General features: G+C 44.7%; 1 protein-coding gene across 16 annotated transcripts in view; it reads right to left on the bottom strand.

Moving 5' to 3' along the window:
• Positions 1-14,507, bottom strand: part of gba1 (glucosylceramidase beta 1) — a 33,720-nt gene that overhangs the window by 16,379 nt on the left and 2,834 nt on the right. For 15 of the 16 annotated variants that reach the window (XM_072548868.1, XM_072548883.1, XM_072548869.1 and 12 more), the window contains exons 3-8: positions 13,635-13,826; positions 5,008-5,154; positions 4,722-4,855; positions 4,131-4,303; positions 3,046-3,283; positions 2,270-2,494 (exon numbers count right to left, since the gene is read on the bottom strand). In XM_072548868.1, coding sequence (XP_072404969.1) covers positions 2,270-2,494; positions 3,046-3,283; positions 4,131-4,303; positions 4,722-4,855; positions 5,008-5,154; positions 13,635-13,826 — 1,109 coding nt within the window. The remainder of the gene's footprint in view (positions 1-2,269; positions 2,495-3,045; positions 3,284-4,130; positions 4,304-4,721; positions 4,856-5,007; positions 5,155-13,634; positions 13,827-14,507) is intronic. The other variant, XM_072548884.1, reaches the window with a different exon arrangement.

Raw genomic sequence — 14,507 nt, 5'->3', positions numbered from 1 at the left:
CCTCTATAAAACTTCCACATCATTCCTATAACGAGGCAACTAGAACTGAACACAATATTCAAGGGTGGTCTGACCAGGGCTTTATAGAGCTGCAGCATGACCTCATGGTTCAAACTCAATCCCCTGCTGATGAAAGCCAACATGACATTTGCAATTTTTACAATCCTATCAACTTGGGTGGCAACTTTGAGGGATCTATGGACGTGGACCCCAAGATCCCTCTGTTCCTTCACACTGCCAAGAATCCTGTCTTTAACCCTGTAATCTGCATTCAGATTTGACCTTCCACTCTTCCAGGTTGAACACCATCTGCTATTTCTCAGTCCAGCTCTGCATCCGGTCAACGTCCTTTGCAATTGACAACAGTCCTCTACACTATCCACAACTCCACCAAGCGTCTTGTCATCGGCAAACTTACTAACCTACCCTTGCACTTTCTCATCCAAGTAGTTTATATATAAAAAAAAAATCACAGAGCAGAGGCCCCAGAACAGATCCCTATGGAACACCACTGGTCACCGAGCTCCAGGCTGAATACTTTCCATCTACGACCACCCTCTGTTTTCAATGGGCCAGCCAATTCAGTATCCAGACAGCCAGATTTCTCTATATCCCATGCCTCCTTACTTTCTGAATGAGCCTCAAATGGGAAACCTTATCAAACGCCTTGCTAAAATCCACGTACACCATATCTTCTCTCTACCTTCAATCAGATTCCTAAAGGAAAATCACATTTAACTAATTTTCTGGAATTGATTGAAGAGATAACAGAGAGGGTTAATCAAGGCAGTGCTGTGGATCTGGTATATACAAGACATTTGATGCAATGCTGCAAATGAACTTGTGAGCAAAGTTAGAGCTCATTGAATAAAAGGGACCAGAACAACATGGATATAAAACTGGCTGAGTGGCACAAAATGGTTAGATTCGCAGATGTTTATCGAACTGGCCGGAAAGTTTATTGTGGGGTTCTTCACTGGCCAAAACTCCCATTGAGAAAGAAAGGTGCCTTGATTCTCTCTCATTGACAGACTGGATTCACATTAGGATCCATTAAGGTCTGGAATGCACCACCCCAGAGTCTGGAGGAGCCAAGTTCAACAGACACTTACAAAAGAAATCAGAAATAAACAAATTTCGGAGCCTACAGGGAGCAAGCAAGTGAAGGGCACTACAAGATGCTTGCTTAGAGAGGCACCACAAATACAATGGGCCAAATGGCCTCCTCATACTTTAACAATTCTGACATTGGATGTTCCTGCAATTGTGACTATATCACACTTGGTTTTTTTTCTAATTTACTGTTCTCAATTCATCAGTCTTATTCCAGATTCTAGAGTCCATTCAAATACAGAGCCCTGAGTTGTCAATGTTGTAATCAACAGCATCATCTGATGATGCTGTTTTTTAATTCATTCATGTGATGGCTATGCAGTATTTATTGCCCATTGCTGTGGGTCGAGAGTCACATATAGGCCAGACTAGGTCAGGATGGCAGTTTCCTTCCCTAAAGGACGTGAGTGAACCAGATGGGTTTTTCTGACAATTAGCAAAGGATTCACGGTTATCATTAGATTCTTAATTCCAGATATTTATTGAATTCAAACTGTACCATCTGCCGCGGTGAGATTTGAACGCAGGTCCCTCGAACATTATCTGGGTATCTGGATTAACAGTCCAGTGATAATATCACTAGGCCATCACCTCCCCATTGACTATGCCTCTGCCCCATCCTTTTCTGTCATACTCTGATCATTGCCCCGACGACCAAATTTCTCTAGTCTCATCTTCACTATTCAATTTAATCACATTTTCTCAAACGTGATCCTTACCCACCCCCCACCCCACCTTGCTGAAAGCTCTCCAGTCTGCTTCTCTCCTTAGTTTTTACCAGTACCACTTTCACTGGGTTTTCTATCTCCATGCTCATGCTTTGCAGCTGTGGCTGATGACCACAGAAAAGCCAGTGAAGTTTTGATCTCTGTTGTCTGATGGTGTAGAGGTTAACTGAACAGCTTCTGCCGAGGACATTATTTACAAGACACTGGAGAGGGGCTAAATGGGAATACTTAGAGATTGTCTGAAGGCAAATAAACCTATGACTCTGTAACATACCCATCACAAATCCAAAACTGTACCAAACTTACCGTAGTTCACAGTGCAGAGTCTAACCATCACCACCTGGGGGCTCCACACAGGAGGACACATGGCTCATATTCTTGCTCAATTCATTTCAGTTCATTTCCCATTCTCCCTCTCACCCACTGACCTGAATGATGTCATAGCTGTACATGGCACCTCGCTCCCAACTTCCCAATTGCACTGTGTGTTCCCACGGCAAGTATCCAGTGCAGGCCTCTGTGGAAAACAGGTAATACTCTGGGAAAAGCTCCTGTGTGCTGCCCAGAGTTTTATCAGCTGGAGTCAGCATATCGAGGTACCAGTGCACTGCAATGCCATGTACATACTGAGCAACACGCACATCACTCAAGACCTAGTGGGATAGGGAGAAAAGACGTTTTAATGTCAGTGTTGCTGAATCTTTGTGACATTCAGTGTTGGACAGACTGCATAAAACACCTTCAGATTCTGAAGGTTTCCAAATGACTGCACTTGCTTTTCATTCATTGTTGGGGTTCAGATCAGGACAAAATGTGCCCCAAATGCTCGGTGAGCATACCCATGCATGCAATCAATCTCCTTCCCCACAAGACTCTAAAGCTGGCTGTCCTCGTCTTGTCCATTCTCCTGAGCAGCCACCTTGGCCTTGGCCCTGCCCATCCCTCCCATTACCATAGTCCTTTGCACACATTTCAAGACCATCCATACCAACACTCCTGAACTGGTGCTCTGCAATGGTCATTTCAACACTGTTTCATTTGACTGGAATCTGTGTTGCTGGCAAAGTTCAGTATTTGCAGATGTATACAGCAAAGAAGCATTCTTTATACTGAATAGCTTAACAGGTTACCAACAAGAAGCTGCTCTTCATACCCAACTAAATGTAGCTGTTGTTTTTGAGAGTTCATCTCAAATCACACTCACCACTTTTGCCCAATAGGGCAACAAGAGTCTTTGATCATCAAGGATCATAAGCTGCACATCCTTGTGAGCACTGCTCTGTAATGCAGGCCCAAGGTCAAGCAGAATGAAATCTCGCTGCATCTCTGCTGTGAAGCCCATGCACTGGAAGCTATAATCAGTCAGCATTCCTGTGGTGGGCTCATTCTGTGCTGTCAATGCCCAAAATGTGAGGTTGTGTTTTGCATATTCATCCAGAAACCTGGAAAGAGAGAGGGATGAAAAGAGAGATGGAGAAGTAAACTATGAGCAAAAGAAAGAGCAGCAGGAAAAAAACCTAGACAAAGCTGGGGGTTTGGGGGGGGGGGGGGCGGGATGGGGCGAAGGGGATGGGGTTGGGGGGAGGATGGGGGAAGAGGGGAGAATAGAGTTTGTGAAACAAGATTGATGGGAAATTGGCAATACCAAATTCAATTAAATTTTATTCTTTCACAAGAATATACTTTCGATTAGGAACTCAAAAATTGTTGCCTTTTCTGTTGAGAACCTAATTCAAAACCAGCAGCTGAGTTTAAAGCTCTGAACGTGAACCATCAACCACACACTGTGTTGTTCCCAGCATGTGGCAGGGAGGGAATAGGTAGAGATTTATGTGTAAAATTGGTTAAAGGACTTGATCCCTTCCAGGTAAAATATGGCCTTTGGAAACGTTCAAGGAGTGACAGGACACAGGAAGAGAATACAGTGTTATACTCAGAAATCAGTCACTTTACATGTGTGCCCCCTCTGAGAAATGGATCAATATTTCTGACTGTTCATTTGTGTACAAAGAGACTTACAACTTGACACAAGAAATGCTTAGGTTAGAGACCAGACAGGTGAAAAAAAAGCAAAAAAAAAATTTTAAAATGTATGTTTACTTTTCATCTGCACTTGACCTTTTCATCTTAAAGCACAAAACCACACAAACCAAATCACAGTTACCAATGAGCTGCCAGTTCTCAAACTGATTTGCACAGCATCGCCTTCTCCCAAAAGGCCCTGAAAGAGATTCAAACCGGATTTGTCCCAGTGCACCTTGGGCAGGGAGATAAAAGTGTCTGTTTCACCTGATGAAATACTTTGCCCATGACTTGTAGTATTTTCCTCCAGGCTTCCCCTTCAAAGTCCCCTTCCCAATTGTTGAATTGCTTGTTTTCATCCAGGGTGGAGCAGTCCATGGACTCGCAAACAAGGACATGGGACGTTTGGAGACTGCTTTGGCCGCTTGAATAATTGGGATCTAGTTGGAGAAGAAAAAAAAAGATCAGATTTGAATGGGAGTGTTCAGATTCCACCAGTGGAGTTATGCTAAGGTCAATTCTTGGGCTTATAAAAATGCAGGAAAATGGCTAGACAAATGGCAATGGAGAGAAGAGAAGGGATAGGATAAAGGGGAGCTGAGTGAGCTCAGGAGATGAGGAACAACAGGAGGAAGCACTGAAGGAAGACACTGAGGGAAGGGCAAGAGGGGGAAAATGTGAGGGGGCAGTGGCAGAAAGGACATGAAAACAGAGGAAGGACAGGCAATGTGGGAGAGACGGAAGAAGCCAAATCAGGGAAAGGCTGCTGTCGCAGGAAGGCTAAGGCTGACACTATCCCTTCCCTCCCAAATGTCCAATTGTTCCGATCAAACGTGCAAAGAAGGGCAAGCATTTCACCTTCATTTTGGTGTCTTCCTCTGTCAAACTGAAGTGTTGCAGATCCAGGTCTCCAGAATGGTCATCATAAGTGTACACACGTGTTGAAAAATCACAGCTCGCCATCGGTACACGGATAATATTGTACTCAATTCCTGCATTCGGAAAAATTGGCAAGATGAATGTGTCAGTGTTTCCAAAGCTGAGCTTTTCTGTGGACGCTATGACAAGGAAGATATAACCATACAGGGGCCTGTTAATAATTCCTGGTCTTTTGCAGCATGCTTTAATTTTGATCCACACAAACCTTCTTTGGAAAAGTAGGATCGGAGAAGATTTTCCTGGGACCCAGCAGAAAGCGAGAGAATGTTGATAGCTGCAGCATCAGTGATTGCACCTCCAAAACCTTTCATCTGCTGGTATTTCTTCCTCACATCAAAAGTCAGCTGCAAACCTAGGGGAACAAGGCTGTCATTTAGGGCACTGGAAATAAGGAGCTGGATTTCAAGGAATGCTCAGTAGTATTCAACTTGTTACCACTGACTTCTAAGAGGCTAGAATTAGACTGAAGGACATGTGAAGGTATCTGAAATTGGAGATGGTCACAGAGGCACAACCCTGAAAGGAATTTAAAAACAATGACAAATTTAAATCAATGCATTGGGAATAGGAAGCCAGTGTGAATGAACTTGGATAGCACTGAATGAGACAGAATACATGAAGAAGGTACAGTGGTAGTATACCTGTCTCTGAGCCAGAAGGCCCTGGCTCAAGCCCCACCTGTTCCTGACATGCACTATAACATCCCTGAACAGGTTGACTAAAAATATTAGCAATTTTCTGAATGACCAGGTTTCTGAGGAAGGACATTACAGAAGGGCAACTAAAGAGAATACAAGAACAGGAGACCTGCAGGAATGAGAATTTTAGCAGCAGCTCAGTGAAGCAGAGAAAGGAGATTGGACAGCAATGGACTAAGGGAGTGAAGATATACATGTAGTCCTCAGAATCAGATTCTGATTCACCTCGGTTTACAGATGCTGCACCCTGTCAGTTTCAGCCTGACGCAGCAACCAAGAAAACAGGGGATGTTGATGTCGCAAGGTCAGAGCTTATGGCTGGGGCAAAGGACTATGGCTTCAAGCTCCTCTATGATTCACTGAAGGAGGTCGAGTTCATCAAACATCTCATGTCAAACATGAAACCTGACCAATCTGATACAGAGAAGATGTCAACAGCAGTGGGTGAGGGGCAGTGGAACATGTCATCATCATCAGCATGTCAGTGGAACTTGATGCGGTGTTTTAATTCCACGAATCAGCACATGTGTAAAACATATGAGGAACCAAAAGCTTGATCCCCGAGGAATTCTGGAGGTAAATCTGCAAAGGCAGGAAGAGAAGTCACTGCTTGAGGTTGTCTGACTACAGTGAACTCGAATCAAGTAAACAAATAAATTGAAAAGCATTTTAAAAGGTGACAGACAGACAGAGATTTAGGGAAGTAATGCCAGAGCTCAGGACCTGGGCAGCCGACAGTATGACCACCAACAGGAGAGCCAAGAAAAGCATGGATGTATAAAGTCTAGAATTAATAGCATCACAGAATCCTTACAGCATGGAAGCAAATTGTTCAGCCTATTGAATCCACACCAATCCTCTGAAGAGCATCCCAACCAGACTCAACCCTCCCTAACCTATCCCTGCATCGGAGTTGTGCAGATATCTTAGGGGCTGCAATCTGGAGGTGATTGGGCAGCACGGTGGCAGTGGTTAGCATTGCTGCCTCACAGTGCCAGAGACCTGGGTTCAATTCCCAACTCAGGCGACTGACTGTGTGGAGTTTGCACATTCTCCCCGTGTCTGCGTGGGTTTCCTCCGGGTGCTCTGGTTTCCTCCCACAGTCCAAAGATGTGCAGGTCAGGTGAATTTGCCATGCTAAATTGCCCGTAGTGTTAGGTAAAGGGGTAAATGTAGGGGAATGGGTGGGTCAGTGTGGACTTGTTGGGCTGAAGGGCCTGTTTCAACACTGTAAGTAATCTAAAAAGATGCCAATGGAATCGAGGGAATACTTTGTTGGCTGGGAAAAGGAAGATTTTTAAAAGACCAGGAAATCAAAATTTTAAATGGGAGTAGGCTTATTTTAATGAGATCAGATGTGATTTGACCAGAGAAACTTGGGAGCAGATACTTCCATGAAAATCTGTGTCAAAACAGTGGGATGCCATCAAGAGGGAAATAGGAAAAGTACAGGGCCAACATGTTCAAATAAAAGATAAAGGGTGGGACCAACAAATCGAGGGATATATGGATTAAAAAGGTATGCTTACGATTGATCCCAATGGCCCAAAACAGCAGAAGCCCTTGAAGGAGTCTAGAAAATACAAGAGGGAACTTGAAAAGGAAATCAGGAGTGCAAACTGGGGACATGAAAGGATAATGGCACATAAACTAAGGGAACTTTCCAACACATTTTTTCCAAAGAACAAAGAAAATTTACAACCCAGGGACAGGCCCTTTGGCCCTCCAAGCCTGAGCCAATCCAAATGTACTGTCTAAACCTGTCGGTCAATTCCAAAGCATCTGTATCCCTCTGCTCCCCACCTACTCATGCATTTATCTGGACACATCTTAAATGAATCTACCGTGCCTGCCTCTACCACCTCTGCTGGCAACATGTTCGAAACACCCACCACCCTCTGTGTGAAGTACTAGCCACATGTATCCCCCTTAAACTTTCCACCTCTTACCTTGAAAGCATGACCTCTCATTATTGAATCTTTCACCCTGGGAAAAAGCTTGTCTCTATCCACCCTGTCTCTACCCTTCATGATTTTAATAACCTCAATCAGGTCCCCCAATAATCTTTTTTCTAATGAAAATAAACCTGACCTACTCAACCTCTCTTCATAGCTAGCACCTTCCATACCAGGCAACATCCTTGTAAACCTTCTCTGCACCCTCTCCAAAGCGTCCACATCCTTTTGTTAATGTGGCGACCAGAACTGTACACAGTATTCTAAATGTGGCTGAACCAATGTCTTGTACAATTTTAACATGACTTGCCAGCTCTTCTACTCAATACGCTGTCCAATGAAGGCAAGCATACTGTATGCCCTCTTGACCACTCTATCTACCTGTGCAGCAACCTTCAGGGTACAATGGACCTACACTCCCAGATCTCTCTGCCCATCAGCTTTTCCGAAGACTCTTCCGTTCATTGTATAATTCGCTCTAGAATTAATCTTGCCTAAATGCATCACCTCACATTTGTCTGGATTGAAAGCCATCTGCCACTTTTCCGCCCAACTCTCCAGTCTATCTATATCCTCCTGTATTCTCTGACAGTCCCTTATGCTTTCTGCTACTCTGCCAATCTTCGTGTCATCTGCAAACTTGCTGATCATACCAACAGTGCCCTCTTCCAGATCATTTATGTTTATTACAAACAACAGTAGCCCCAACACTGACCTCTGCAGAACACCACTGGTCACCTTTCTCCATTTCGAGAAACTCTTGTTAACTACTACTCTCTGTCTCCTGTTGCTCAACCAGTTCTTTATCCACCTAGCTAGAACACCCTGCACACCATATGACTTCACTTTCTCCATTAGTCTGCCATGGGGAACCTTATCAAACACCTTACTAAAGTCCATATATATGACATCAACAGCCCTTCCTTCATCTATCAACTTGGTCACTTCCTCAAAGAACTCTATTAAGTTGGTAAGGCACGATCCCCCCCCCCCACACACAAAACCATGTTGCCTATCACTAATAAGACCATTCTTTTCTAAATATAAACAGATCCTATCCCTCAGTACCTTCTCCAGCATCTTTCCCACCACCGACGTCAGGCTCACTGGTCTGTAGTTACCCGGAATATCCCTACTACCCTTCTTGTACAGGGGGACAACATGAGCAACCTTCCAGTCCTCCGGCACCTCACCTGTCTTGAAGGATGCCACAAAGATATCTGTCAGGGTCCCAGCTATTTCCTCTCTTGCCTCCCTCAGCAACATGGGATAGATCTCATCCGGTCCTGGGGTTTGCCCACCCTAATAATCTTTAGCCTACCCAACGCATCTTCCCTACTTATGCCAACGTGATCCAGACTAATCAAACTTCTATCTCTAATCTCAACGTTGATCATGTTCCTCTCCTCAGTGAACACTGATGCAAAGTAATCATTCAGAATCTCACCCATTCTCTCAGGTTTGACACACAGCCTTCGTTCATTATCCTTTAGTGGACCAATCCTTTCTCTAGTTACCTGCTTGCTTCTTATATAAGAATAAAATGCTTTGGGATTCTCCTTAATTCTGCTCGCTAATGCTATTTCATGACCCCTTTTAGCCTGCTTGATTCCTTGTTTAAGACTTATCCTACTCTTGCGATATTCTTCCAGGGCCCGTTCTGTTCTTAGCTGCGTGGACCTTATGTATGCTTCCCTTTTCCTCTTGGCTAGTCGTACAGTTTCTCCTGTCATCCACAGTTCACGAATCTTGCCCTTCCTATCCTTTGCCTTCAACAGGACATGCCTATCCTGCACTATCTTTAACCTGTCTTTGAAAGCCTCCCACATCTCAAATGTGGACTTCCCTTCAAATAGCTGTGTCCAAACCACATTTCCCAGCTCCTGCCTAATTTTGATAGAATTGGCCCTGGCCCAGTTTAGTACTCTTCCCTTAGGACCACTCTCTTCTTTATCTACCAGTATTCTAAAACTTACAGAATTGTGGTCACTGTTCCCAAAGAAATCCCCCACTGCAACTTCTACCACCTGTCCTGGCTCATTCCCCAAGACCAGGTCCAATTTAGCTCCTTCCTTCGTCAGACTATTGACATTTTGCTCTAGAAAAGTCTTCTGGACGCTTCTTACAAATTCTACCCCATCTAGACCTCTGACGTTAAGTGTATCCCAGTCAATGTTGGGAAAAGTCTCCCATCACCACTATCCTATTGCCTCTACATCTTTCCGTAATCTGTTTACCTATTTGTTCTTCTACCTCATGCTCACTGTTGGGAGGCCTGTAATACAGCCCCAAAGTGTGACTGTACCTTTCTTATTTCTCAGCTCCACCCAAGACCTCCATAGTGTGCTCCTTTAGCACAGCCGTGATATCATCCTTAACCAGCAATGCACCCCCCCACCCCTTTTACTTCCCTCCCTGCCCTGTCTGAAGCGTCTGTATCCTTGAACATTTAATTGCCAATCATTATGCCCTTCCTTCAACCAAGTCTCTGTGATTGCAATAACATCATACTCCCAGGCACCAATCCAAGCCCTAAGTTCATCTGCCTTACACACTATACTCCTTGCATTAAAGTAGATGCATTTCATGCCACCAGTTTTTTTGCGCTCATATGCTCTCTGCCTACTCTTCCCTTTATTAATGCTATCTTCATAATTCTTACAGTCTCCACCTCGCTGCTTACTTGTTTTCTCTTCTGGTTCCCAGTCTCCTGCCACATTAGTTTAAAAACTCCCCAACAGCAGTAGCAAAAACTCCCCCAAGGACTCCCCCCAAGGTTCCGGTCTGGTTCAGATGTAGACCGTCCATTTTGTAATAGTCCCACCTTCCCCAGAACCGGTCCCAATGTTCTCCTAAACACTGAGATAAAAGGAAAACAAGGGAAAGACTAGAGCCCATTAAGGGCCACAGTGATAATGTGTGTGCAGTCAAAGATTGTAGGTACATTTCTAAACTAAAACTTTGTGTCAGTGTTCACTAGTGAGAGGGATGACATGGAGGACATGGAGATAAAAATCAAGGAGGAGGACTGCGATACAGTTGAAGAAATTAGCATCGTTAGAGAGGAAGTTCCGAGTCCTTTGGCAGGCTTAAAAGATTAAACCTCCAGGGCCACACAAAATGTATCCCAGGTTGTTGAGTGAGTCAAAGGAGAAAATAACAAGAGCACTAGCAATAATTTTCAATTCCTCTGACTATAGGGTAGGTGCCAAAGGACTGAAAGACAGCCAATATGGTACTGTTATTCAAAAAGGAAGCAAGGGATAAACAAGGAAACTACAGGCCAGTTAATCTAACATCAACATTTGGGAAACTGCTGGAAGCAGTTCAGAGGAACATAACTAACCTACATTTGGAAAGGCAGGGAATCAAGAACAGTCAGAAGGGTTATGTTAAGGTGTGGTGGTCATGTATGACCAACTTGGTTGAATTTTTGAAGGTGTGTAGTTGAGGTAATGTTTTTCATGTATTCTACTTGGACTTCAGCAAGGCTTTTAATAAGGTTCCACATGGCAGACTGACAGCAAAAGAAAGAACCCTTTGGATTAAAGGAAAACTGGCCAATTCATTTCAACCATCTGCCATGGCAGCACTCAAACTGATCCAAGAACATGGCCTGGGTCTCTGGATTAATACTGGATTAGTGGTGCTGGAAGAGCACAGCAATTCAGGCAGCATCCAACGAGCAGCGAAATCAACGTTTCGGGCAAAAGCCCTTCATCAGGAATAAAGGCAGTGAGCCATCTCCGCTTCCGCCGTATCTGCTCCCAGGAGGACCAGTTCCACCATAGGACACACCAGATGGCCTCCTTCTTTAGAGACCGCAATTTCCCTTCCCACGTGGTTAAAGGTGCCCTCCAACGCATCTCGTCCACATCCCGCACCTCCGCCCTCAGACCCCACCCCTCCAACCGTAACAAGGACAGAACGCCCCTACAAACCTTCGCATCAACCAAATCATCCACCGACATTTCCGCCACCTCCAAAAAGACCCCACCACCAGGGATATATTTCCCTCCCCACCCCTTTCCGCCTTCCGCAAAGACCGTTCCCTCCGTGACTACCTGGTCAGGTCCACACCCCCCTACGACCCACCCTCCCATTCTGGCACTTTCCCCTGCCACCGCAGGAACTGCAAAACCTATACCCACACCTCCTCCCTCACCTCTATCCAAGGCCCTAAAGGAGCCTTCCACATCCATCAAAGTTTTACCTGCACATCCACTAATATCATTTATTGTATCCGTTGCTCCCGATGCGGTCTCCTCTACATTGGGGAGACTGGGCGCCTCCTAGAAGAGCGCTTTAGGGAACATCTCCGAGACACCTGCACCAATCAACCAAACCGCCCCGTGGCCCAACATTTCAACTCCCCCTCCCACTCTGCCGAGGACATGGAGGTCCTGGGCCTCCTTCACCGCCGCTCCCTCACCACCAGACGCCTGGAGGAAGAACGCCTCATCTTTCGCCTCGGAACACTTCAACCCCAGGGCATCAATGTGGACTTCAACAGCTTCCTCATCTCCCCTTCCCCCACCTCATCCTAGTTTCAAGCTTCCAGCTCAGTTACTGTCTCCTTGACTTGTCCGACCTGCCTATCTTCTTTTCCACCTATCCACTCCACCCTCTCCTCCTTGACCTATCACCTTCATCTCCTCCCCCACTCACCCATTGTACTCTATGCTACTCTCTCCCCACCCCAACCTAGCTTATCTCTCCATGCTTCAGGCTCACTGCCTTTATTCCTGATGAAGGGCTGTTGCCCGAAACGTTGATTTCGCTGCTCGTTGGATGCTGCCTGAACTGCTGTGCTCTTCCAGCACCACTAATCCAGTATTTGATTTTCAGCATCTGCAGTCATTGTTTTTACCTCTCTGGATTAATAGACTAGTGATAATACCAATACGCCATCACCTCCATAATTCGATTTGATTTATTGTCACATGTACCAAGATATAGTGAAAATTGTTTTGAGTGCCAACCCGACAAATCTATGGCACGGGAGACTCACTGTTAAGCCCTGCTGCCTCACGGTACCAGGGACCTGGGTTCAATGCAGCTTGTGTGTGGAGTTTGCACATTCTCCTCTTGTCGACGTGAGTTTCCTCGGGGTAGTCCGGTTTTCTCCCAGGAGGTTAGGTGCATTGGCCATGGTAAATTGTCCCATAGATGCAGGGATGTGCAGGCTAAGTGGGTTAGCTATCAGAAATGCATGGTTACAGGGATGGGGTGGGTGTGGGTGAGATCCTCTTTGGAGAATCAGTGTGGACTCAATGGGCCAAGTGTCCTCTTTCCACACTATAAGGGTTCTATGATAACATGTCTTTCATTAAGTACATTTGGGTAATAGAAGAGAATGCAGAATCTGGTATCACAGGCATAGAGAAGGTGCAGAGAAGATCAGCTCTACTACAGGAGAAGTATGATGCCTAATGGAAGAGAATATAACCAGGGTGGGAGGAATCTTTGGTTAAACTGGCTGCTTTCCCAAGGTAGAGTCAATGGCAGGAATGCTGTTTTTCTTAATAGACTGGGCTGTTTACTACTCTTTGACCTGCTGCGCTTTTCCAGCCTCACATCTATTGACTCTGACTTCCAACATCTGCTGTCTTTACTGTTTCCGAGTTCTGTAATTTCTTGCAATGTTGGGCACACCAGTTGCCATACGGAGTTATGATGTATCTGGATAGGATGCTTTCTTTGGTGCATCGATAAAAATTATTAAGAATAATTATGGAATTTAAGCTTATGAGGGAAAAGATAAGATGACTATCCAGAAGAGGTCTGGTTTAGTTCAAACTAGAGATGAAAACATGAGCAAGGATTCATCAGGAGGCGAGTAAGTTCCAACAATGATGGAATGTCTCACTGGACACAGAGAGGGAACACTGGAAGTGAACAATGCAATTGACTTTGTTCAAGGCTGCAGGGAGGTTTCCTCGTCAGTACAATTCTCTATTTTTATGAACTGAATGAAGATAGATGCAAAAATAATTGTTCACAAAGGAATATCTGAAATGATTCACTTCAACTAATTATTGCTTTCGATTATGGCCTTTCAGCAAAGTAGTCTACAGAGGTTCCAGAAGGCATCTCAAGGACAATGAGGGACAGGCAATTAATGGCGGCAAACCATCCCATGAAACAAAACAAAGAAAAGCAGTAACTACAAATATTACCTTCCTGTTTTGTGTTTGTTAGGATTTTTCCGATTTTGCTCTCAAGCCTTTTACCAGCCTTAGTGGTTTCATACAAAAGGTAAAGGCCTTTCTCTGGCAACACCAGTGGATCCATTGTATCGCAGTATGTCGCATTGCAAATACAAACCACTGAGCTACCCCCAAAACTCGTGGCATCACACGGTTTACCAGCTGAGAAGAGAAACGTAAACAGTTACAACAACATTCTGTCCCAAGTTTATCCCTTCCCTACTCTTCAAAGGTGCCACCTTTCACTGAGGTAATGTTCCAGGCACTAATGACATTTTGGTACATGACTCAAATGGTAATTCATCAGATGAGATTTAACAGGTTTTACAACTATAATTTCAGAACCTTGGGCTGAAACTTGTACAAAATATAAAAATGTCACAGCAATCCAATAGGGAAGGTCCTTGAAATAAAATGAACTCTGAGCAGAGGTAGACCATCAAGACCAATCCATTATTCACACAGAGCTGAAAAATGTGTTGCTGGAAAAGCGCAGCAGGTCAGGCAGCATCCAAGGAGCAGGAGAATCGATGTTTCGGCCATAAGCCCTTCCTGAGCTGCTGCGCTTTTCCAGCAACACATTTTTCAGCTCTGATCTCCAGCATCTGCAGTCCTCACTTTCTCCGAGTTGATTATTCACACAGATCCAAGCTAATCTGATTGCTCCACATTCCCACTAATCCATGATAACTTTTCACTTTTTGCGAAGGGCTTTTGCCCGAAACGTCGATTTCGCTGCTCGTTGGATGCTGCCTGAACTGTTGTGCTCTTCCAGCACCACTAATCCAGTAAGAAGCTATTTACATCTGCCTTAAAAATATTTAACACCTTTTGACTCAGAGC

This window comes from Chiloscyllium punctatum, chromosome 28 (genome assembly GCF_047496795.1).
Source record: "Chiloscyllium punctatum isolate Juve2018m chromosome 28, sChiPun1.3, whole genome shotgun sequence".
NCBI lineage: Eukaryota > Metazoa > Chordata > Chondrichthyes > Orectolobiformes > Hemiscylliidae > Chiloscyllium > Chiloscyllium punctatum.
This window is presented reverse-complemented; position numbering and strand designations above follow the sequence as displayed.